Source organism: Orbicella faveolata, unplaced genomic scaffold (assembly GCF_042242905.1).
Source record: "Orbicella faveolata isolate gen_17 unplaced genomic scaffold, um_ofav_v1 contig_46, whole genome shotgun sequence".
Lineage (NCBI taxonomy): Eukaryota > Metazoa > Cnidaria > Anthozoa > Scleractinia > Merulinidae > Orbicella > Orbicella faveolata.
This window is the reverse complement of record NW_028301576.1, coordinates 11,533,260-11,558,075: the sequence shown is the minus strand read 5'-3', so window position 1 is coordinate 11,558,075 and position 24,816 is coordinate 11,533,260. Positions and strand designations below refer to the sequence as shown.

The 24,816-nt window shown below is 41.0% G+C and overlaps 1 protein-coding gene across 1 annotated transcript; it reads right to left on the bottom strand.

Moving 5' to 3' along the window:
* Positions 1 to 3,331: 3,331 nt before the first annotated feature.
* On the bottom strand, positions 3,332 to 22,820 carry LOC110052392 (uncharacterized). The gene is made up of 14 exons (XM_020758517.2): positions 22,706 to 22,820; positions 20,957 to 21,016; positions 19,324 to 19,472; positions 18,133 to 18,276; positions 16,915 to 17,065; positions 14,968 to 15,015; positions 12,518 to 14,383; positions 10,947 to 11,098; positions 10,007 to 10,208; positions 9,332 to 9,585; positions 6,411 to 6,447; positions 6,057 to 6,159; positions 5,631 to 5,768; positions 3,332 to 5,161 (listed from the first exon to the last, which is right to left on the bottom strand). The coding sequence occupies exons 2-14, from the start codon at positions 21,006 to 21,008 to the stop codon at positions 4,894 to 4,896; spliced, it is 3,564 nt and encodes a 1,187-aa protein (XP_020614176.1). The 5' UTR covers positions 21,009 to 21,016; positions 22,706 to 22,820; the 3' UTR covers positions 3,332 to 4,893.
* Between the last annotated feature and the right edge of the window lie 1,996 nt (positions 22,821 to 24,816).

Below are 24,816 nucleotides of genomic sequence, written 5' to 3'. Positions count from 1 at the left end.
GCAAAAAAAGTCCAAATTTTGGCATGCACCAAATCAAAATATTCTACATTTTTGTACTTAATCTTTAGGAAATCCATCAGTTTGGTAAAAAAAAAAGCCTTTTTCAGCAAAACTAAGGCCCATTTAGCGTCGTGGCGGCCAAAAAACTGATTTAACGGTTAAAAGCGGCATTTTTTTTTTATGAAAATTAGGTCGTGAAAGGATTAAGGGGTGTCCCCAGTTAGCAGTAATGCTAAATCTCATTGACACTAAATGAAGTTATTATTATTATCACATGCGTACAAGATACATGAGGAATTATACCTATACCATGCAAATGAAAGCTTTCCTCATGGGATGACTGACATTTCAGGCTAAGATAGATCAAATACAACACAATTTGTCAGTACCAGATGAAAGTACTGCTTAATCGAGCTTTCGTTTGAATTGGTTCACATTATAAGACTATCATCCATTTTTGTGAAATCTGTTGCGGGGATAAAATTTTGTCCCTAAGACATATTTTGCGTGAAATTCAACTGGTTTGAATTCGTGCGTAATAAATCAGGGACAAAATCACATTAATTTTCAATGTCACATCGCGTACACTGCTCTTGCAAACTTTCCCCGCTACAACATAGAAATTACCTGATATCCGCTTCGTAAGCACAGAATGCGAACTGTCCTCTCAAAATACGTTCTATGCGTACACACGAAGGGGCTTATCCCTTCGTGAAGCGTCAGCAACAGGTCCACCAGTGTTTACCGACCTTTGCTGATCGCTGAGACAGTTTCAAATCATGACGATTTTAAAAGCACAATGAAAAAAGCCTTTTTACCTGAAACCAGATGTACATAGCAGGCGGTTTCACTGCAAGCAGACAGCTTACACATCAAGAAGATTAAGGTCAGTGAAAGTGAAAAAAATTAAAGATGATTTATAATTGAAGACTAGAATTTGTAAGCAACATACTTTAGGACTCCTGAATCTGGCAAGTCAGGGTAACGGTCTGGACCAACGCAGTGCAGTAAGCGTCCTATGTGGAACTCCACCCCCGCTTGATTTCATTTTAATTTAGCTTTTCAAACAAAAGTTTAACAACCAGAGAACTGAGAAAGGAGAACGAGGATAGTGTTCTCAGCATCTGTAAGTCAAATTTAACATCAGGTGGCTCTTCAACATGGTGCCATTCATCTTATACTATAGTTTTTGTGTTTCAGGCATTTCGATTCAGCCATTGTCACCAACTCAGTTCCATACGTGACTCAAATTCTGATAGCATTTCGTGTAGTGTTTTTCGTAAAACTTGAACACCTCGTGTTAATCGGCAATGGTTTTAATCAACACTCCATTAATCGCTCAAGAATAAAAGATTTTTACCACCTAACATTCCGTGGTTGAATTAACTGCGAAACAGCAATGTGTACCGCTTATAAGGTTAACCACTTGTTCCGCAAATGTGTTGTTTAATTTCCCAAGGTCTACCCGCAATGACGTCATGAAGGCAACCTCTGCTCGTGTTGTAGAGTCATTTCTCAATTTTATTTTATGTTTATATCTCCTCTGAATTGTTGCAAAAGAAACTTATATTTAAAGAAAACCAAGATTTATGTACAATCTGGATTAAAATTGTCGACACCGTTCAACTTGAACCGTGTGCAAGAAATTGATAAAGTCATTGTGTAAATAGAAGCAAACTTCCATCAGCGTCACTGTTGAGTCTAGGAGCAAGTCAGGGGATCGATGACTATTTCATGGTTAGGGCCAAGCCCTAATGCTCTATTGATTCCAGTGCCGTAAAGTATTTTCACAAGCTGGTGCATTTTCTTTTTTGCCTATGTTTACAATGTTTACATTTGAGAGAGTGGAAGAAAACTAAAAACTGAAAACTGAAAATGTAGAGCCCATGTTTCTGGCAAGTTTACACGTACAATATCCGCTTAATGTTACCGAATGCTAAAACCGTTTTCTTTGGGCGCACTTATGCATTTTTACAATTTTACGCAGTTTCCCTGTTACCTAAGAAGTTATCGTTTGGTTCGTGACTGAAAGAGATATAAATCTTGGCGTGATTAGTTGAGGCCAACCAACATCACAAGTCATTGACACATTGACACGGATCTCACTCTTCGGATCTCGCGCGCAGGGAGCTAAGTTCAATACAAAGCCTTCAAAAATCACAGCCTTGATAATTTGGTAAGTAAATTATCAATAATTGTTTCATTGCCACCAGCTAAGAGAGCCTGCTTCTTCCTCTTGTAAGACAACTTTAATAAATCTAAAATCACAAAATCTAAATAATAAATAAATTAATAAATCTAAAATCACAAAATCAGTCCTCGCCTCCAGGATTTCGCGCGGCCATTTTTCTCTCGCGCTTTTCTTTCGCGTCACGCACGACGGACTAAGCGAAAGAGGGACTACTCGTAGTCTAATGCTTTGGCAGTTAAGTCTATGATCGGTAAACTCTCTTTAAAGTTTGACCAAGAGAGATTTTAGTTTATCCTGATCTAACAGAGTTAAAACCTTACTTTTTCATTATCCTTGAACAGGTGGAGTCGATGGTATGATGTTTAACGACATGGAGAGTGGGCTGGGTTGTACACTGAGGGGTGGGTGGGGGGGGGGGTGCGTTCTCTTCTTAAAAAGGACATGACGCTCAAAACATTAACTTCCCAAACGAACTACGGCGATTAATTTACTTCATTAGCATTTATTTAATTAACTTTAATCAACAAAGAAAACCGCCCGATCATAACTTATTACAGCACAATCACTGCACATCATGATATGCAAGTCGTACCCGACCCAACTGGCTAACTGGAGAATGATGCTGTAGCATGAAGCGACTATTGAGAACTTGTTGCGTCTCCTTGATGCATGCCAATTCATCGCAGGGCGCCTCCAGCATTTCGTCAGGTCACTGGTATTAATTCAAACTCTAGCCTCCTACGAAAGACGCTCTTTGGGCTCGTCACGCAATCCTCCTCCCTCACGTTTGTGGGGTTGAAGATTACGTGACGAGCCCAGAGAGCGTCTGTGTTAGGGAGGCTATTCACACTCCTGAATGGAGGATGCACTGTAATTGTAATGTCTCTTGTCCTATAATCAATGACACTGGCTCAATCCGGAATACATGATCCACTAACTAACTGCGCGCGAGGGCGATAAACCGCTCACCAAGAAAGAAACATTCTTCAGTTTTGACATTCTCTTTAGTTCTCTTTGAAAAAGAGAGGTGACTGCATTTTGGAAAACTTATAACAAACTGGCCGTGTTAGTATGAACACTTTTAAAATGGACATGCTAGACAATGCAGTGACATCATGGCATCAAATCAAAAAGACATACTCCAAGTCATTAAAATACTTTTTATTTTACTACCATTCACACGGTTTAACTGACACGAAAAGAATTTGGGTGTGCCCACCCGATTTCTCTACCCACACAATTTTAGTGATGTATATCGATTAAAACGTCCATAAAAACACGTACAATCCAAGGCGATTATATTCAAAACTAAAAGAAAATCGAATTAAAATATTTTCTTTACCCCCAGACAGCAGTCCTGATTTAAAAGCAGATCGCGCAGTTAGCATAAGGAGAGTAAAAAATGCGTGACATAAGAGGGCGCATCACGCAATCTCCTTAGGGAAAAATTCACATATTGCAAGCTTTGCTTACACGCTCTTAAAGTTAAACAATATTCTAACTACTTACATCTTTGAAACTTTTTCTCGCTTCGCTTCTCACATCAGATTTAATACTACATCATACATGCTGCACCATCACTATTCCTAATATTATGGAACCAAAATGTGTAATGTGGACCCGTCACGTGCACCTACCTTACGGAACGGTACAATCACGTGTTTGTGAGCCTCGACGAAACTTTTTTTTGTCAGGAAATTTGTAATAGTGAGTCCAGAGACTGCTAAAAGGACAAATTAGGGGAGCAACAGATTTCTAATTTCCAGACTGATAGTATACCGCTACAGATTCATGGGGCGTTTCAAAAAATTTAAAAGGTTGCCACTCCGGCGCGAGTGAGGGGGCCACCCCACCGTTTGAAAACTGCTTTTATTGGAGATGTCCAACGGCAACATTTGCAAACGCCCTTAATCGTGATTTTGTGTGTTTAAATATTGTTACTTGTTGAATTTGATGTTTTCGATTTTTCAGCTGGAAAAATAAGTTGCTGTTAGGTTTAAGTAGCAAAATGTCACTCTCGGATCCCAATAGCTGGCATTTTTCGTTCACTACAAAATTGACTTATCACAAAAGTGTGCATGATTTAAATTAGCTTTCCCGAAGGTTTAGGTTGGCATATTGAATAGCAAACAAAAACAAGTTTTTTTGTTTTCTGTTTAACTTCAGCAACACTGAGTTAGTTGTACAAAAAATTTACAGCCGTGAATACTGGCTCATCTTGTGAAACCCCAACACTTTTCAGTTTAGTATGAAAACCTGCATTTCTTATTCTGATTACTACATTGAAGGTGACTCAAGCCTACATACTGGAGGGATATTAAAAACCTTTTTCGTCAGTACCTTTTGTCAGCATTGGTATTAGTATAATTATTATACTGCGACCAGTTCATTTTGCTTCCTAAGTTTATAACAGCGCAGAGAGGAGCGCACGGACCGACCACAAAAACCAACCTCTGAGCCCGCGACACTCAGTTGCACCTTTTCTCGGGTATATCTCACGTTCGCTTCCAACTGGTTTAAGACCAAAGAAGAGAAAATGACAACTGATTAACCTGTCGTCTATGAATTCGGTATAAAAGTTATCAATTAACCTCAGCCTAAGATTGTATCACCAAAAACTGCCTTTTAAAAATTTTAAAACAAGCCACCTCTAGAACGCTGCGATATTCTAACGATTTGTCCCTTTAAAGTAAGCTCTATACTCATGAGTCCTGCTTATCCGACTTCGAGGACGCTGAAGAAGCGTCGTCTTTGTTGTTATCGTCTCCTTCCTTTTCCATGGTGCTCTTCACTTGTGATGTGTGATGTTTCTTCAGCCAAAGCAGCCACTTACTCGGGTTGCCCGTGAGGTACGTGCTCTTCAGTGGACTGGGTACAGAGCCTCGTATCTGTGTAATGAGTGTGATTTTGGAGGATCTGGTGGCGTCGTGATATGGACGAATGACTGCGCCGCAAATACCAGTCTCCAATCTATTGAAAGGCGAAAATCGAGTGAATAGGTGGGAAACGCATACGTAGGAACACGCATAGTTGGATCAGCAAACACACGACTGAACTGGGCCTGAAGTTTGTGCTAGCTTTAACTGAAGCCTAACATTCTGGGAGCTCTACGTTTACCGTCGTGTAATCTTAGGTTCTCACCCCCCTTCAGCACACTCTGCGAATAACCAACCTCTTAGCCTCCTGCCGGATTGGGTTTCGTAATTATATAGTGTTCAATAAAGTATGCACCAAATAAAAGACAAAAACTGATATAGCCAAAAAAAAGATTATCCTAACATATTCAAGGAAGGTTATGACCGTGTGAGCTCATTCAGAACAGTGGGAATATTTTATTTTGCACTTCCATGCGAACTCTAGATCCCACGTGATGACTCAGCTGATTACACAAAAACAAAAGTGTAAATAACGTGCTATAATGGCGCGAAACAACACCAACCTCATAACTGTGACTTTAGTATCCTCCCCAGGGACGCTCGGATGACTGGACCCTTTCCAAGCCCACGCGTAACAAGGTTCCTCGTCTTCACGATCCAGGCTTGCTAACACTACACAGCGATTTTTCTTCTTCTGAGAACTACAAAATGGCGACAAAAATAAGTGAAAAGTCATATACTTTGTCATACTATGAAATCTTAACTTGAAGTTTGATTACATTGGTACATTAACCGCCGAGTTAGTGAAGCTAGCGTTTCGAGCCCTTCCCCAGAAAAAAAGTTAAGGATTATGGATTGTGGGTTGTGGGTTAGATGCGCGTTTATAAATGTACTAAGGCGTTGCGCTGTTGGAGGAAACATGCAACAAAAAACCGTTTTCAACCTTCTCCAGCGTATAGTGGACTGGGCCCAAGACATCTTACACTCACCATTTAAGGAGTTTGAAGTCGGCCATCTGATCAAGGAATGAGATACCGTCAAATGTCTTGTCCCATTTGGTTCGTTCATCCCAGTCAGAGACTAAATCAATAGCTAAGACAAATGGAAAAATGTATTTTATAACAACATGTGGCCAGAAAAGTTCAACAAATGATGTATTTCTCGAGGTTACAGTCACATGTCACATGTCACATGTCACACGTGTCACAAGAATCACACATGTCACACACGTCACAGATGTCACGTATATCACGCGTGTCACACGTGTCTCACAAACATGAAAAACACAATCGGTTCGATTGTATAATTCTCTGCGGAAGCACACTTAACATGGGATAACTTACCATCTCTGTAGGGAATGTCTTTCAATACCATTACAGCCTGAAAAATTAAAAAAGTCATTGAGTTTTCTGCTATGTCGCTCGCCTCTTGTTATCCTTAACTCGGATAGAGCGCCAAGCGAGAGCCGCTTACAACAGGAACGTAACACGCGAGTGACACGCTCACAACGCGCGTGTCCCTCAGGTGCACCAGCGCGCTGCGTGAATCGAGCTTCGCGCTCTACCATAAAAGTTTCGCAAACTTAAAGCAGTAATTCCCTCATCACAAAGTTCCAAAATAAACAATTCTTGTTACTTTCAGACTTTCAAAGGGTCCCAATTTGCGGCGGGTTTCTTGAGCAAACGTTCGGACGGTTAAAACGTGTTTAGTATAACCTCTCCTAGGCGTTCAGTTAGTTGGGGCACAGTGCGAAAAACAGCGCGCGAAAAGATGAAAAAGCGCGGCGAGAGGAAGTTTCCTCTCGCCGCGCTTTTTTTCTATTTTTCGCGCGCTGTTTTTCACGCTGGCGCCTCAGCTAAGTGGACGCCTGGAAGAGGCTAAAACGTGTACCATACTTCGGCCAACACAACGCCGTGAAATAAAATAAATATAACACATAAAGAGAGCTGAAATGGATTAAACCTTATTAACAAGTCTTTATACTAATCAAAACAGACTGAACAATTCATGCAGTGGCTTTGTAATCAAGAGAAAATGAGGGACAGAGAGGGAGGCTCCCAGTCCAGGCCTTGGGATATGTCAATTCCGCTAAAGTTATTTTAGGGTTGCCGAAAACAGCGGGAGTGCATTTCCTTTTACGTCCGCATGATACCATTATTCTTTAGGTGATCAGGCAATTTAGTAACGGCGGTCCACGGGGAAATACGCTTTTTCGATAGAAGCGCCTTTTACGGGTACATTAGAGGCAGTTGGTATTTCTGGCTGGATAAATCAATGTGGGAGATATATTTTTACATCTCCTTGGGAATAAAATGGCACATGCAGACGGGCGGAAATGTAGTTCTGAGTGGTCAACAAAACATTCCGGCGGAGCATGTTATAAAGGTCGTGGCTACTGTTATGGACTATGCACTGTGGCTTTTTCAAATGGAGTTTACAAGCCGGTGGACTTCGACATTGATGTTGGCAAGGACAATGAGATTTTCTCCCCACACCGAAGAGAGAAAGCTTACATTAGTGCAAATTAACCGAAGGTGAAGAAAACGTGGCATGAACATGATCAAACGAAGATGACACTTCCGTTTTTTCTGGTTTTCTCTGTTGGAAAAGCAGTTAGAAGAAGTTGTCCCTTACGCTCAGTTCAATGTACTTTAGTTGCTGGTACAAAATCATTTTTTGTCGTTTGAATGCGAGTTGTTCTGTCGTTGAACAGAAAAATTGTTTCTGTCGCTGATCACTACCGCGCTGTGAGTTGTTCTGTTTCTCTGTGAATTCAAAATTATTTCTGCCCGGGTTGTCTGTTTTGTCGCTGTATCAGCATTCACAACTAGTTCTGTTGCTACATTCCCATGATCGCCATGCCTCTAGTTGTTTAATCGCTGTGCCGGCATGCAAAATTATTTCTCTCGCTGAGCGCTACTCTAAGGTATTTGTTATTGTATTCAAAATTATTTCTGACGGTCACTGGTCGTCCCACCTCGAGCTGTTTTGTTGCTGGAGTCCAAGTTATTTCTGTCGCAGGTCGCTTCACGGCGAGCTCTTTTCAGTTTGTCACTGTACCGCTATTCAACATTATTTCTGTCGCTGATCACTGATCGCTCTGAGCTGTTGTTTTGTTGAGTTATTTTCTAGGCTAATCGCTACACTCCGTGTTGTTTTATCCGCGCTGTTGAGGTTCAAATAGACTTCTGTCGTATGGTTGGGAATTGTTTTGTTGTGATATAGTATTCAAGTTGATTTCTGTCGCTAATCGCTAGGCTTCGAGTTGTTTTGGTTCCTAGATTCAAAATATTTTAGCTACCCTCCGAACTGTTTTGCAGCTCGGCCAGAATTATATTCTCCTGTCGCTGGGTTGAGGGTAATTTTGCCGCTGGGTTCAAAAATAGTTTTGCCGTGGGAACCAAAATAGTTTTCTTCGGTGGGCTAAGATTTCTTTCGTCGATGCTTTTAGAGGTATCAGGATCGCTACAGCTTGAAACAGTATTCCATGTTATATATGTTTTCAATATCGAACAATACGTTACCTCTCTGCATGTTGTTATAGAAATGAAAGCAAATAAATTCTTTCTTGTTGTCATCGCTGATTTCTTTGATTCAAATTTTCAGGGGAAAAACTTTGATATTTCTTTCACCCAGCGTTTTTATTCCAAATAGGTTGTGGTTCTTTACGCGCTTCTACTGACAAAAACGTATTTCCACGTAGACCGCCCTTTAAAAATTCCCTGGTCAACGGGTGAAAGGTATCATGCGGACGTCTGGGGAAATAGACTTCCGTTTCCGCCTAAAACTAAAAATAACTCAAGTGGAATCGACATATCCCAGCCAACGCCCTCAATGTCCCTCTCTGTCCCCTCATTTTCTCTTGTTTGTAATCAAATCAATCTAAAATAATGGTTTCAGAAATATCCATAATTGAAAAAAGAAGCCAAGAACAGAACAGAATAGACAGACAGAAATATGAACAGCCCATTTCCGAGTTGCCTTAAGCCTCTCTATGAAAGCGAGGCCTGGTGCACAACCATTCACATGAAAATGACTTTTATTTCCATGTAAATGAAATTTCATTTTCATATGATTGAAAGGATGGGCAGCAAGACTCGCTTTGAGAAGAAGGCTAAAGGAATTCGGAAATTGCCCATTGATCTGTGGAGTAATTGCGTAGTGAAGGAGAGAAAAACAATCATTCTAGTTAATCGAGATATCGGGGCCTAGCCCCATTCTGTATCATCTACTTCTTTGCCCTCTATTAGCTACTCTCAGTTACCCTGGTAACAGGTGGACTTCCTCTCTCCAGTCCTTTCCGCGAGTAAATTTCCAGCTCTCCAGACTTTTTGACTCGCTTCCAAGATTTCAGGCCCTCGTTCTCTATGCTCAGCAGTAGGTCAATATCAGAGTCCCGGATTGGACTAGTAGGAAAATACAGGTGCGGTAGGCTACCCATGTCCAGTCCCCCGTACCAGCTCGGAAATGGCCTGAGTTTGCCTTCGCCTTCTTCAATTTTGTCGAGAAAGCTCATTTCTGAAGGTTAACAAGAAAGAAAAGTCAGGTTTGTTTTTAACGGTAAGGAACAGGTTAAGTCTACATATGAGCAAAGTGGTCCATCAGGTCGGAGCTTATCGCGGTTTCTGCATGTGGTATGAACCGACTAGGAGTATTTCTACTCCCCCCCAGATGGGATGCTAGTCCATTGCAGGGTAACCCCTAACATTAAATTAGCTGGTACTCATTTATACACCGGGTGGAAAGAGGCACTGTGGCAGTAATTTGTCTTCCGCAAGAACACAGCGCAATGTCCCCGAACAAGGCTCAAACCCGGCCCGCTCGATCCGGAGTCGAGCGTACTAGCCATGAAGCCACCGTGTCTCCATGGTACGGTAAAAATACTGGTATTTCATGAACATATTCATTGCTAGAAAAAAGAAAGTTGAACAAAGTTTACCTTCCGCTTCCTGCACAGAGGCATCTCTAGGAAGCAAATGATCGCAGCGCGGTTGGGACCTGTACGGCAACACCTGTCCATTTAGCGACGTCTCTTCTGAAGTAACACTGGGATGTTTCTCTTTTGGTTCTCGGTACTTCGTGCGTGTTTTTGTTGTTGTTGTGGTAATGACACGGATGGTTGAGGTCGTTCTTGCTGAGTCCTTCAACAGATTAAAATACAGTCCTGTTGGAATATAGAACCTGAGGACGAGATTTACAGTGGAACCTCCCGCAAGCGGGCGCTCTTTGAACCAGGAAACGTGCTCCCTTAAGGCAGGTCTTCTGGGAGGTTTAACATGTAGTGCTTGTATTTGGATCGGATCGCGACGAACTATCTACTAAGGGTAAAGTCCGTTAGCGCAAAATCGACTGTATGTATTTCGAAGTTAATTCCACACTCCTAATTTTTTCTCCTTTGGTATCGCAGCAATAAGGCACGTTGCTAGTCTAACGCAACGATTCCTCCCGGCCAAGAGGCTAATAAGAGACCTTTCTGCCTTCACAAGCTCGTTGAGCATCGCTTTCAAAAACCCATTCGCAGCCATATTCGGATAATACACAACTATTTTGTTTTAGTATTTCCCAGTAATAAAAAATGTCTTCTGAATTTTGTATTTTCGTTTGAAATTCAGATAAATAGAGAGTGCAAGTCAACCTAATTCAGCGATAGAATACTTCAAGGATTGCATTGGAGCTGAGACTGCTAATATTGCGCCTCACGCCTTTTTTAATTCGAAATTATGTCACTTGGATCCTCAAAAAGGGAAAGATGTCTCGATCGTCAATCTGTAAAAACAACGGCGCAAAATCTCCGCGTAGCATTTGAGGTGCTTTTGACCTTTATGTTTCAATCAAAATTAAGATCCTCTTTGAACAAAAGCGAGGTATCCACGACTTACCTTTTCATCAACGTTTGGTGTTGTGTCCTGTGTTCTCGTGGTCTCAACAGTGTTCACCATTACATATTTAGCACTAGGAGTCTCGTCCTCGAACACTTCTGAGGGTTCACTGTACGATGTGTCACTCACCAGCGACACAAATGACTCGTCAACTGAGCAAAAAGAAAAAGGTAAATAATATAAAGATATCTTCTAAAAAGGAAAATATTGCACTTTGAGTGGCTTACAAGCGCGCAATGTGTTTGCCTTATCTTTTTGCTTCCAGTTTCGTTATGGCTTGCGATGAAGCAACAAAAACATAAACAACATTGGCCATATAATGAAAACGAACTCAACAACAACATTAACCAATGAGGACTCAATTCAAAAAGCACGTGACCTATGACAAGCGCGGAGAACAAGCGAGCTTCATGTTTGCATGTTTGTTTGTTGTGATCGGATACACGACGTTTTAAGAGTCCTTTAAAACAATAAAAGCAAGTAGTACGACTAAATGCTAGTTCAATTTGGAAATAAATGATCTTAAATTCCTCTGATAGTTAAATTTGACTTGGCCCGCGACGTCGTTCAATTTTGGTAGTGTCCGAATGTTTCATCTCTTACCCAATTGTTTCTAAATTGGAAGCATATATTCCTATGTTAATTGAGGCAAACACTTCGATGCTGTCGAGCACTGCTTAATATACAATATGCAAAATTCACTTCAAAAATTCACGTTAATTCCATTTTACTTAAAAATGTAACATTATACGTGAATTTGAAAAGTAAAACTTTCGCAGTTGCCAAAATAACGCCTGAAAAGAAGTCAGGCTCAAACGGGATCATTTGTGCACATATAAACTGCGATGATCGTGTCAACCTTTACGTCTTTCTCCGCAGTTGTAATTCTAGATCTCTCATATATTCACTCAGAAATAAATCTATTTGAACTAAACCAGTTAGGACAACAACCACAGAATATAGTTTTAAAACGCTGGTATTTTCTCCTTTTTCCAAATACAGTTGGTCGGGAAGTTGAACATGCCAAAATTACTGTCAATGTGCTATTACAATGTACGACAGCTCGAATGACAATTTCGACATGTTATAACAATTTGTGTGCGTCATTAGAAGACACGACAGCTATCACAGGAAGTACAAATTCATGACGTTATTGTAATTCACGAGAGCAAAAGCGTGCTCCAAGGGTCTGCTGATATGAAGACAGGAAGCTGTCCTGGGTAGGTAGGTAACCCCTCCCTGCTCCTGACACCTTCAATCAGAGAGTTCACAAGAGTTGTTCCTGCTAACGAGCAATTTCCGCGCGCATTCTAAGTCCCGACATGTCCCTAGAAGGTGAGGTAAAAATGGCTAAAGTGTTTGATTGGAAAGGGAAAATTTGGCCCTCAGTCACTTGACCACCTTACATTTCAAGCGAGTAACCCTCTACCCTGATGCCAATTTAGCGATTCTCATGGAAACGATTCGCTGTCAAATGTTACCCCGCCCACGGAACTGAACTAGGTACGGAGGATACCCCGACCACGAGAGGCAACCTTGAGGGATATTTATTTTGTGTAGTTAACGCTTACCTGGTACTTCAACTCGCTCGCCATTTATGAACTCCCACTTCGTCTCAAAACTTTTGCTGTCCCTCTGCTTTCTTTGCCTTTCCTTCCATGAATACCTCTCCTCTCTTTTCCGCAAATCTTCTTCACTTTTATGGCGGAAAATCTCGCCACTTCTCCTTCGCTCTGCTTGCTTCATTTTCCACCTCTCCCTCTCCTCGCGTCGTCTTTGTTCATCTTCCAGTCGCTCCCTCTCTTCATCTTCAAGCCGTTTGCGTTCAATAGCATCCAAACGCTTCTTCTCATCTTCTTCAAACTTCTTTCGTTCAATGCTAAGACGTTTGAGTCTCTTGCTTTCCACCTGTTTACGTTTTTCCTCTTCCTCTCTTTTCTTTCTTTCCTCCATTTCACGCCTCCAGATTCGCTCTTCGTCCTCTCGTTTCTTCCTATCCTCTTCTAATTTTTTTCTTCTCTCCTCGAGCGTCATCCGCCGCCGTAGCTCCTCCTCCTGTCGCTTACGTTCTTCCTCTTCCCTCTTCTCTCTCTCTTCAGCCTCTTTTTTCAGTTTCAGCTCCTCCTTGAGCCTCTCCTTTTCTGCCTCCTCATCTCTCCGCCTTCGTTCTTCCTCTTGCTTCGTCCTCTCTTCGTCTTCTTTTCTCTTTCTTTCAGCTTCTTCCCGTCGCTTCTTCTCTTCCTGTTCTCTCAGTAATCGGTCCTGTTCAATTTTCTCCATTTTCCATTTAATCCTTCGTTTTTCTTCCCCAAGGTCCGGGGCAGAAGCTAACTGGATTGTTGCAACAGAAACCTTTGTTATCGTCTCTGGCTTCTCCTGCCTCAAAACTCTTATCTCCGATTTGAACTCCTTTTCCGCTTCTACCTGGGCAATTTCTTTCTCCTGTAACTTCTTCCGTTCCTCCTCGAGACGCTTCCGTTCTTCGTCTCTGAATTTTTTCATTTCTTCCTCGACTAAGCGTGGCGTTTCCACTCTTTTCATCCATCCTTCTTCTTTCTTCTTTTTCTCGTCTTGTCGATTTTTGGTATCTTCCTCGTCTTGTTTTGGTTTTATTGACAGGTCAATGTCAGATATGACCACCTCTGTCTTCTTATTCCACCTCTCTTCCCTCTCTCTCTTCAGTTCCTCCAGTTTCTTCATCTCCTCTTCCATGCGTTTCTTTCGTTCTTCTTCTCGCTTCCTCCTCTCCTCCTCTCGTGCCTTCTTCAGTTCCTCCTCTCGTTTCCTACGCTCCTCTGCTCGCTTTCTCCTGCCCTCCTCCAGCACAGCTTCAAGTTCCTTATCTCGTTTTTTTCTCTCCTCTTCCCATTTTCGATGCTCCTCTTCCCATTTACGTCTTTCTTCTTCACGCTTTTGCTTTAATTCTTCTTCCTTTTTACGTCTGTCTTCCTCTCTCTTTTTCCTTGCCTCCTCTTCAGCCAACCTTCTTTCTTCCTTTTCTTTCTTTCTACGTTCTTCATCTTCACCTAGTATCGCCGTAAGTGCTTCCATTCGCTTACGATGCTCTTCGTCGATTCTGTTATACTCCCTGGTGACACGATCATGTTTTTCCTCCTCGACATCAGGTTGAGATACATCCTCGCCGTCGGGTTTCTCTCGCCTCTCCATCGTCCTTTCTTCGTTGAGAACCAATTGAATTCGAGCCTCGGCTTCCTTCCGTTCGTTTATATCCATGTCTTCGACGGAAGGCCTTCTTTTAACTTCTTCTTGTTCAATAATAATTTGAATTTCTTCCAATCTGTTTCGCTGTTCTTCTTCTATTCGCTGCCTTTCCTTCGCCTCCCGAATTAGTTTCTTCTCCTGTTCCTTCAATGAGTCTTCGTCCGGGTCTCCAGTTTCATCAGCACGCGTTTCGTACGATGTCACTAGAACTTTCTCTGTGAAGTAATAAAAGCGATTTGCATGAGTGATTAGCAGTGGGTGGACAAAGGGCGCCAAACGTGTCACCTGCCGCTAACAAATGGCGGGAAACTAAAAGCTGATAAGCTGAACTGAAATTTCCTTCCGATCAAGTTTCGCTGCTAAGAAAGTTTCGGGCGGAGGTAAAAGAGAGCGGAAAAACCTAGAGGGCTATAATGACGCTATCTTTGCGCCAAATTTTGGGAAAATTCGAGGCGTTTCTTGCTTAATTGCTACCGCACAAACCATTGACGTACGAGACAATGGAGGTGCTGTGAAGATATACTGCTGTTTGAATGAATATGAGGCAAACCGACAAACATTTAATTTCTCATGCGAGGTTACTAAACGAACTATTATTAAACGATGAAAAATTTCGATCAGGTCCCTTCAACTAACGTTTATACCTTAAGGCTAAGTCTAAAATATTGTACATGTAAACCACCAGCTGAGAACATAACTGCCAGTTATAGTAAACCAGTTAGTCGTACGTAGAGAAATGGAAAATCGTAACGAAAATAAATTCAAACTGATTTACTTTGTCGGTTCCGACGCCACTTACCCACAACGTAACTGCCTCCGTCATCAGACTCAACAGTTGGGAATTTATCTGGGAAAGAATTTGTTTATTGATAATAAGTTAAAAAAAAATTGTGACCAGAGACAGAAATGAAAGTAGAGTCAATACATAAACCGTACAATTAACCCGCTGTACATGTGCGAAAGAAATTCAGTGACAACATAGCACACCGGCATTTTAAGTTGGCAGGAAGACGGCACAACATGGCAAGGACCCAAGGAAATTTTAGCGAAGTTTTTTCTCTCAGGGTCCTATCACTCCGTTCTGTTTTTATCTATTACCAAGGAACAAGTTCAGAATAACTTGATTTCAGCTTAAATTACGGTACTAAACAAGCTCTTCAGGATCGTTGTAGTGGAAACCGGCAGAAAAACTACGATTTACGATTTCGCAAAATTAGAAAACAAATGAATGGAGTTTTCTGTATTTTTAATTCCGGCCTCTCTAAACACATAAAGATCACCGAAATAAAGAGAAAGCACACTCACCTTTTGGAATCCGAATAGCAAAAATTTAAGAATTCAAAATCGCTACTTAACCTTTATATTCTCTCGAAATCGATTTAGACAGAAGAAATATATGGGCTTTGTAACCGCGACTTGTTATTCTTGTCTAACAAGACAAGATGGCGTCGCACATTGAAAGAATCGAAGCTTTGGTAATAAAAACCTACCAAGCTGAGCATGTTACTAAATGATATCTTGTACACCTTTAGGGTTTTTATCACATTATCCACTGCCAACAAAAAAGAAATTGTTTCCAAAACAAAACCACTCCAATTTGGAGAGCAAATTATATTCGTATCCCTTGCCAAAAAGAGAGCACTTTGCTAAATTTATGCAAGTGAAAAACGGCAGGTGTATGTGACAATGGTTATAAATTATCAGTTGTAATGTATGCCAAAAGATGCAGCGTTCACCTGTTTGATTTGTTTACGAAGAATGCTTCATTAGCGTACGTTAAGCAAATATTTCCAAAAGCGACGCGTTACATGTCTCGTACGTGAACCATGCAATAAAAACGAGGGAAGAGTGCTTTGTCTACGTTACTAAGCTCAGCTGAAGTTAGGTGAAAAATGGAAATTTCAAGCAATAGCTTTTAGCTTTTGGGAATATTTTCCTCTTTTTGAAAGCAGAACACTGAAAACCAGTTGATGTCTCTGCGGGCGTCAGCTCACACAGCCTCTGAGTAATATAAAACTGCGTGATTTTGGCTCGGTTGATCTATTCAAAACTAATCCCTGACGCTATTGTTAGGAGGTAAGCTTATGCTGCGCACCTCAACAACAAGCAAACACACGAATTGAAGGATAATCCAGCCAGTTCATTTCACTTCATTATGTATTTATAAACAGATGGGCGCAGAATTTTGCGAGGCAACAAATGAAAAATGAGAAATAATACCCTCAAATCAGCTCACACAGCAGCGGACAAATACACTTCCTAGGATCACTGAAATGATAGTTTTGATACGAATTGGACTTAGCCAAAGTGAAAGATCATAGTCATTTATACTGAAGTTAATTCATAAATTCTGTAAAGTGACCAACTCGTTTAAGATTAATGTTTGCAAATCTGCTTGGCATGATCTCGGTTAGCCTGCGAGCAGGCTCTCATCGTTGGCAGCACGAGTAAAACCGTCGGCGAGCGAAGCGAGCTGGTGAGATCTCGATGGGATTTTCTGTCATTTTCTCACAAACTTCAACCCTTTCATTCAATGATGATTTCTTCAAGAATATTCCTCTAAAATAATCTAGAGTTATGGCGATCTTGTTGGAGAGCTTTCATAGCATGCTCACGAGCAGGGTTCGCTGTTGGTCGCGCCTGAGTTAACGCAAACGTTTACCGCACATTAAAACGACTGCTTTCAATAAACAAAGTCAAGAACTGGCGATGTGAGATTAGTCTAGAAGCTATTGTGAGTTCCTACCTCCTATGTTCAGCGCAGCTCCGTACAGCTCCACTCTCATACATGGCCAACAGTACCAGTCGACAGGGCAAAACCGCACGTAACGAGTGATAATCTCTTTTTCCAATTCCTTCTTATTTACACCCCAGTTGTTCGTGTTGCCATCGATGATCTTGAAGAAGAAAGAATCAACAGCAATAATGAAACTTCAGTCACAAGGCCTATAAGTTTCCTCTCTCGCCTCACCACCCTCTGCTTCGTCGAGTTTTTGCTCTCGCTGCAATTTACGCGCGGACGGAGTGCGGAAAAGATGCTTGCTACGCAGGCTATGTTGAATATCATTGAACAATCTCTTCTTTAGTACGCAATTAAATCTGTAAATGGCTAAACGAACAATAGGCTTAAACATAAAAGACAACGACGTTGACAAGTTTGCTATGCAAATTAGCCACGCGATTGTTCAGGATCTGTCATCAATGTTGTTACAATAGGCCACTTTCGATATATTAAAATTCAGCTTGACAGTGAGGCCTAGAGGGCACAGAACAAAAGAAATGAATAAACATGGTCATTCAATTTCTAGACTACGAGTGGTCCCTCTTTCGCTTAGTCCGTCGTGCGTGATGCGAAAGAAAACCGCGAGGCAAAAATGACCGCGCGAAATCCCGGAGGCGAGGAGCGTGCGGGATTTTGCGCGGTCATTTTTTTCTCGCGGTTTTCTTTCGCGTCACGCACGACGGACTAAGCGAAAGAGGGACTATTCGTAGTCTATTCAATTTCCTTTGTTTGTGTACTCCAAGCCTCAATGCCAAGCTGAATTTTAATATGTCGAAAACTGTCTATTGTTTTGGGATTAAATACTTGGACGTTTGGAAATACAACGCCGGTACGCCTTGCCATACCCCCGAAAGTTTCTACCCTCAATAGACGGCTCATTAAACTTCAAAGAGAAATGTTTTGTTCTATCTGTGTACTGACGACGAAACCGCTAATGACAATAATCCTAGCGAATCTCGGGAGAATAGATAAAGAGAGGAGAGCAGAGGGTATAAAATTAAAAAGTTTAAAATTACCTCCTTCCGTAAATGTTTCAACTCTTTTTTAAAAGCGGGTTGTAGAGGGAAGCTTAATACATGGGGAGTGACTTTTAGGCAGATACCTGAATATCCAAACTGTCTGAAGTAAATGGAAAAAGGGGAGATACGCGAAAGGACATCACTGACATTCAATATCACTTACAGTATTTCCATTCTCCTCGTAAGTTGTCCAGTTTTCACCATCTGCAGAAGACATGAGTTTGTATCGTTTCACGTAATCTCTGTTCCCGCCAGGATTGCCTTGAGTTGCTACAGCACACAGCAAATGAAGACCTCCGAGGTTGACCTTCAACAATAATGGATACACAATTAATTTAGCATAAGGTTTAATACCCTTAAGACTACTTAATCGTATGTAAGGAGGCGGCTAGGGATTCACACTCTGCACCTTTCACACGAAAAGACAAAGTATGGGCTATAATTGTCACTGAGTTGCCAAAGGACCCTCATCCGGAGTAAACTTTGAAAATCGGAACGTCGCTCCAAAACGCAAACTCCAGTACACGCGGAGAAGACAGCAATAGGCCTTTCATACTTTGCTAAATTTGGCTCGACCGGCTCGGCGCATTTACGTAGCGAACCAGGTAGAAAACAAAATCCGGCCCTCTGCAAACGAACTGAAGGCCAAGTCACCATCGGGTTGGGTTTTTGACTACTAAGGCAGATTTAGTTGCTGACCTCAGGGACCATGGAGGGAGAGGGGCTGGTAGGGCTAAAGCCCTACCCCTTTTTTGCTCGGGTTGAATTTTTTAGGGCTCCAGATGACATGAATTATGTATGAATTTTATCACTTGTCTTTGAAAGCAAAAAAACGGCTGAACCGGTGACTCCTAATGCTTGTTTGTCTTGGCAAGAATTGTTTAGCCCTGCCACTTTAAAATAACCTCCGCTGTGCTGTCCCTGACTTCATCACTGTATTTACCGTTATTTTTCACGCAAGGTATTTTCAGTGTTTTAACTGCGTAAGATATTAGCTGGCTTTGATTTGTGGATCTTCAGTTACCCTAAAACAATGTTGAAAAATAGTCAACTCTTGTTCAAGTCATTTAATGGTTTTAAAATACTACAGCTCGTGTTGACCGCCTGATTTCAATTTCCTTCCTGAGGAAAGTCTTATTAATTAACTGACAGGAACCACGTCACTCAATCGGACAGACAGACTGTCGCAACGCTCTGTTGGAAGCAAATGCTACAGGCTGACGAGCAGCAATTAAATCACCTCATCCTGAATGCAGACATGTGAGCGAGAAAGGAGGGAGGCCAAAAGCTATTGTACTGCACAGTTAAGTTCACGGGAACAAAATAAAAAAGAGAAAAGAGAAGGCAACTTTACCTGTAAAAAGCAGTCATCAGCCTTGCCTGCGCACCAGGCGGACAGCCCGTTCAGCCGGGCTAACTTCGGTGGCGCGGGGCCTGCAGAGGAGGAAGCGGTTATATTTTCATCCGGGATAGCGCCAGTTTCCATTCCAAGAGGCTCGCCTCCTAACGATGTCAAAAGGAAAACAATCAACTTTGGTGGTGCATTAAAGTAATAAATGACTCCCTGAATTGATCAGCCTCTATCAAATCAATCAGGTAGGCTATGAAAATGAACAAGCTGATCATCTCAGGACGCGCAGACCAAAAACCCAAATATAACAAAACAGTGAGGAGAATTAGCATGCTGATCATGGTCTAAATGCTGGTTAACTAGAAATTCTTGAAGAGTCAAAGAATGTAGAAAACAGTTTGAAGCTAACAAAATGTATGTTCTCGTATATTTAATAATCTTATATATAAATTAATATGCGACTACAGGAAAGGCCTGCTCGTTTATATTCACCGCAAGCGTACGGACAAAAACAAAATAAACACATCCCTTTAAAACTAACTCCTTGTACAGGAGTCATATCAATAACAAGAACTTCCCGGAGTTTCAGAACGGTCGCTGAAATGGCAGTAAAGGGATTTCGCACTCAGCTTATTTCTAGCCCAGGAGAAAACATGGATTCTTGCCAAAACAGTTCAGCTACTAATTCACAGATAAACGCATCGATCTTAAAGAAAACCGGATAATGTTGATTTCAATGATGATATAATCGCCAACTGCCAGAAACATTGAATGGCGTATACAAAATGCAACGAAGAGCTTGAGTGACGCAGTAAGCCTGAAATAGTGAACTTTAGTGAAAAGTTGACGATGGTTGTTTACAAAATGAAATCGACTTTTAATCTCTTTTATTTTATTTATTGCCGCTTTGTTGCACACGTTTGTTAAATTTGATACGAAATGGGTCCAAAACTAATTTCATGTAAAAAAATAAAAAAAAAGTTTCGGTCACGAACATTGAGCCAGTTCAGATACCAAACCCAAGAATAGCGAGGTGACATAAATCAAACTTGCAAGTAAATTCTTAAACTCAATCTTCGTTTTATTGCATTTCTGGCTTCTTTGACGACATAAAATCATTATTTAAGTTAAAAATCTATTCAAATAAAGGTGCTCTGACAAAATACATCTACTAAGAGAAACTATCAACTGTGTCAAAAGGATTTCGAAATTGATTGACAAGAAATGTTCGACCGCTCAATCGACTGCGTGGGTATTTGAAACCACTTCTTAAACTTAAGTCACACAATCAACCTTCAGTTACGTAATAAAGAGATAAAGAGTTGTTTTTACTCCAGCAATTACAGACCGGAAATAAACTAATCTGTCCACTACGTCACAGAGGTTCATTTAAGGATGACTCTGAATCGATCGAAGTTAAGCGGATTTCATGATTACTCATAATATTTTAATACTCGATATTACGTGTGGCAATATAACGAAAACGAATACTGCGGTAGCAAAATGCGGCCGGAAAAAAAGACTAAGTTAAACTATAAACAGATGTACCTAGATAAATTGTTGTATCCTTTTCGATCGAGAATATTTCCTTTTATCTGAGACGCTCGCGGGGAAAATACGAATATTTATCACTCACCTGGAATGGTTTCAATGGTGTAGGATGTCGAACTTTCTACAACTGTGCCCATGGCTTAAACTGACAGTAAAAGAAAATAATAACAATAATAATAATTGGTCAGCTGTGAGGAGAACACAGAATTGAGGTAAATAACTAGGAAATATTGCCTGTAAAGATATCCAGCCAACGGTACAAAACCTACTAAATTAGCAATCTTAAATAAAAGATAAGTTGACAGCCGCTGCTTAAGCATTTAATTTGCGTTACAATTTCTGGCTCGACGCCGATTTTCAAACGAAATTTTTCACCACTCGGCTGACAATACCAGGCGAAAAACTATTGCAAAATTATTTGCATTTCTTTTTGGATGAAAGTGTGTTTTAATTAAGTTTTGCCCCGGATCTTGCAGGTTTATTCCTGAACAGTTTATTCCGTACTTTTTTGATTTCTTGCGGAAATAAAAATATCAAAAGAATTCACATAAACGAAATGGGAACAGGCATGCGAAACATCACAACAAGACTCGTTATAAGGTATATTCACTCGTAAAAATTCTTTTTCAACTAGCTTATAAAACTTGAGGTAAAGGTTATAACTTGATCCTGAAGTATCGTCTAGCCGGAAAATATCGGAAATAACAGTTGTCAAAGCTATTTCCTCGTGTGAAAGCGATGAACAACGATCGAGTATTCTTGATGATAGGAGTTAATTGGAACTTCTAAGCACATCAGTTTCCAGACTTCTCTAGACCGTAATCACGTAACTGGAATATCTGAATGTTTAATTCCTCTGACAATATATTATACGATTAACGAAACTCATCGGGAACACGCGAGAAAGAGTCTGGAACGGTTGTGCAAACTAGAGTGAATCAAATTCTCCTCCGACTTACCCAGTTTAGAATTTTTAATTGCTCTAGAATGAACGATCAACATTTTCATGACAAGTACAAGTACTTCTCTGTTAGCCATTAAATATACACGATATAGATAATTTTAACAACGGACGTCAGTTGAAGTTTGATTTAACCTTTCCTGACCTCTCATGAATGAGACACTTTCACATTTTTTACAAATCGCATACTCAGCCACTATCACCAGCTCAGAGACACGAATATAGCTAAGTGATCCTAAGCTAAATATTTATACAGATTGTTGTGCTCATATATCCAAAACAGCATGGGCGTTGCTTACGTAAATGTATGGAGACATGCTCATTGACCAACTACAAAGAACACTCGTGATGAATGTCCTTTGCATTCATGTTCTCAAAAATTATGCAGCAGAATATCGCCATACAGCAGGCGCTGTGCATCGTTTTTATGCTCAATTTCGATCAAAATGGCATGAAACATAACGCTGAAATTGAATTAACTAAGAACCGATTGATAATGTGCTTTACCAAACAATTAACTGTGTTTTGGGACCGAGGTACCCCTGATCTTGCTTTGTTTACGCCTAAATCATTGTTTCGTTTTAGAAAGTTCGCTTCCTAACCCGCTGGGCAACTTACCTGTACTCGACAGTCAACTTAAATATTTACCAGCCTGGCGTATTTAACACTTCTTCTTATTTACCTTCATGTCTAAATGTACTTTTCAGGAAATTCGCGCACGCGAGATTCATTGTGTAAACATTTGCCGCACTCACGCGAAGGCAAACGAATCAATCAGCCTTCTATTAAACGAAGGAACTCGCCCCTTAACCAAGCAGTGGGACAAATATCAAGCTGCATTTCATTCCTCAAGCTTAAATGCAAGCATCTTACCTCAGCCGGGCTTGGAGAGACTTTCAACACAGTAATCACGAGCACCAGGCAGAAGATTTCGCGATAATATCGCTTCGCGTGATGCACACAGTGGGAGGCATTCTGGGAAGGAAAGAGATAGCATCCAACAAGCTTTTTTTCAAAATATAAATTCGATATGCGTCAGTTAATTGTATTGTTGAGTTATGGTCGAACCTTTCATGCCCGATCGATGCGTGATTGAGATGATTATCATAATATACACTCATCACATGCATATTTTATTCACTAAATCAATGAGCATTTCAAGTTTCACTCTTCAATAAAAGCGCATCAAGACTCTGGCTAAGAAAGACCGATTGTCCAATAACACTTCTGCTGCACTTTGGCGCAGTGCGTAACAGCACGTTCGATTTTGGCACGTGACACGTCGAGTATTTTGTCTGTGAAAGCAATCTTTGAAATCTTCGGTCCAAATGTCAAGCATTCTGTGCCATTTCAGGACAATAGAGATCAGTCACGAAAAGTCATCGATGGAAGATTTAATAGCTCGATTTGCCTCAACACATGTTGACCACGTTACTTTCGTAGCGTTTTTGTTTTTGTTTTTTTTTTTTTCCTTCACATTTTTGGCATTCTCGTCCCCAGAACCGCCTTTACCGCCTTTATTTAAATTAAATATTGTATAGTCCTGAAGGAAATACCGTGTCTAAATAAAGATTTTACCTTTACCTTTACCTTTACCTTACCTTTTAGTCGGCCGGCCTTGGCTTGAGGGAAAACAGGCTATTAAGACAAGCTACTGTTTCTTGAGGGTAAGATTTTTACTAATTGAGCGCTGATTTCGTTTGTTGAAAATACTACCGATTGATCTATAACTAAAATCGTTCGAAAACGACACAAAGGACTTTAACTCTCGTCCCCCCCCCCCCCCCCCCCCGCGTCAAACCAGCGGGACCTTGGCACCAGGAAAAGGAGGCTCTGGAAACACATGACTAGATTGGCCAGATTTTTAGACTTAAATTTTCCTGGGGTGCTTTTCGTTTGTATGAAACAAGCTTCTTTTTCGGCAAAAAAATATATCTATCGCATTGCGCTGCACTCCTTTCGCCCTCGACCAGCGGTCAAGACTCAAGAGTGCACAATAAGGATTCTGAGTACCAGATGAACCACTTTTGAGGCTCTTGGAATCTTAATACTTGATCTCAATCTTCTGAGTATTCGATCTCTTCACTGCGCAAAAGGGGGGAACAGCTCTGCGACCATTTCTGTTTATTGATTTTTTTTTTTTAATTTAAACGGCATTGTCGGAGGCCTTGCCAAAAGGAGGTGACTAAACAAACTCTCAAGTTTACTTGCGCTCAATTTTTAACAGCCAGATCAAATTAAATTTTCAACGCTTGACAACCCAACGCAGCACACTTGAAGTGTACTGCGTTGGGTTGTCAAGCGGTGAAAACTTAATGTGATCTGACTATTAAAAATTGAACGCAAGTCATCGCAACTGCAGTGCAAGTCCTGGACAAGGTGCTAATGGCGTCCCTGCTTGGCGCGGGGTAACAACCATGTAGTCCGGCGCAATGCTTCTTTTAAGGTCATTCCTCACATTTGCATTGCGCATCCTTACTGCGCATAATTTATGGCGTCATTAGCGTGCGCTCGTGCACGCGCACATTGAAAACACGACGGATTTGCCTTGATATTGAGCTCTGTCAGTTGAAAAATGGCTCTAGCTCACCAACGAGCACGGGCACCCCAATTTTTTTTCCAGTCATTGTAATCAACTAATCATAAGCTTTACGCGAGAAAAGACTGATCTACTTTCTATTGCTGAAAATTGAATAAATAAGAAAAATAGCAGATACACTGTGGTCTTTTCTATCTTGCAGTCGGTAACCACGTCAAGAAATTTGGTTCAAATTTTTAATCAAGGATTTAGCTTTCTGTCTGAATCAAACTTAAAATGTTTATTTGTGTCCGACACACTGTATTGACTGTAGTTTAATGCGTGTTCTTATGAGTCCGGGCTCACAAAGATGTTACAATTACTGGGAATGCGCTCTTATGATAAGCAATAAATAATGCCAAAATGGGGCATTTTCAATGCCTCACTGTTCCTTAATGAGCATGGG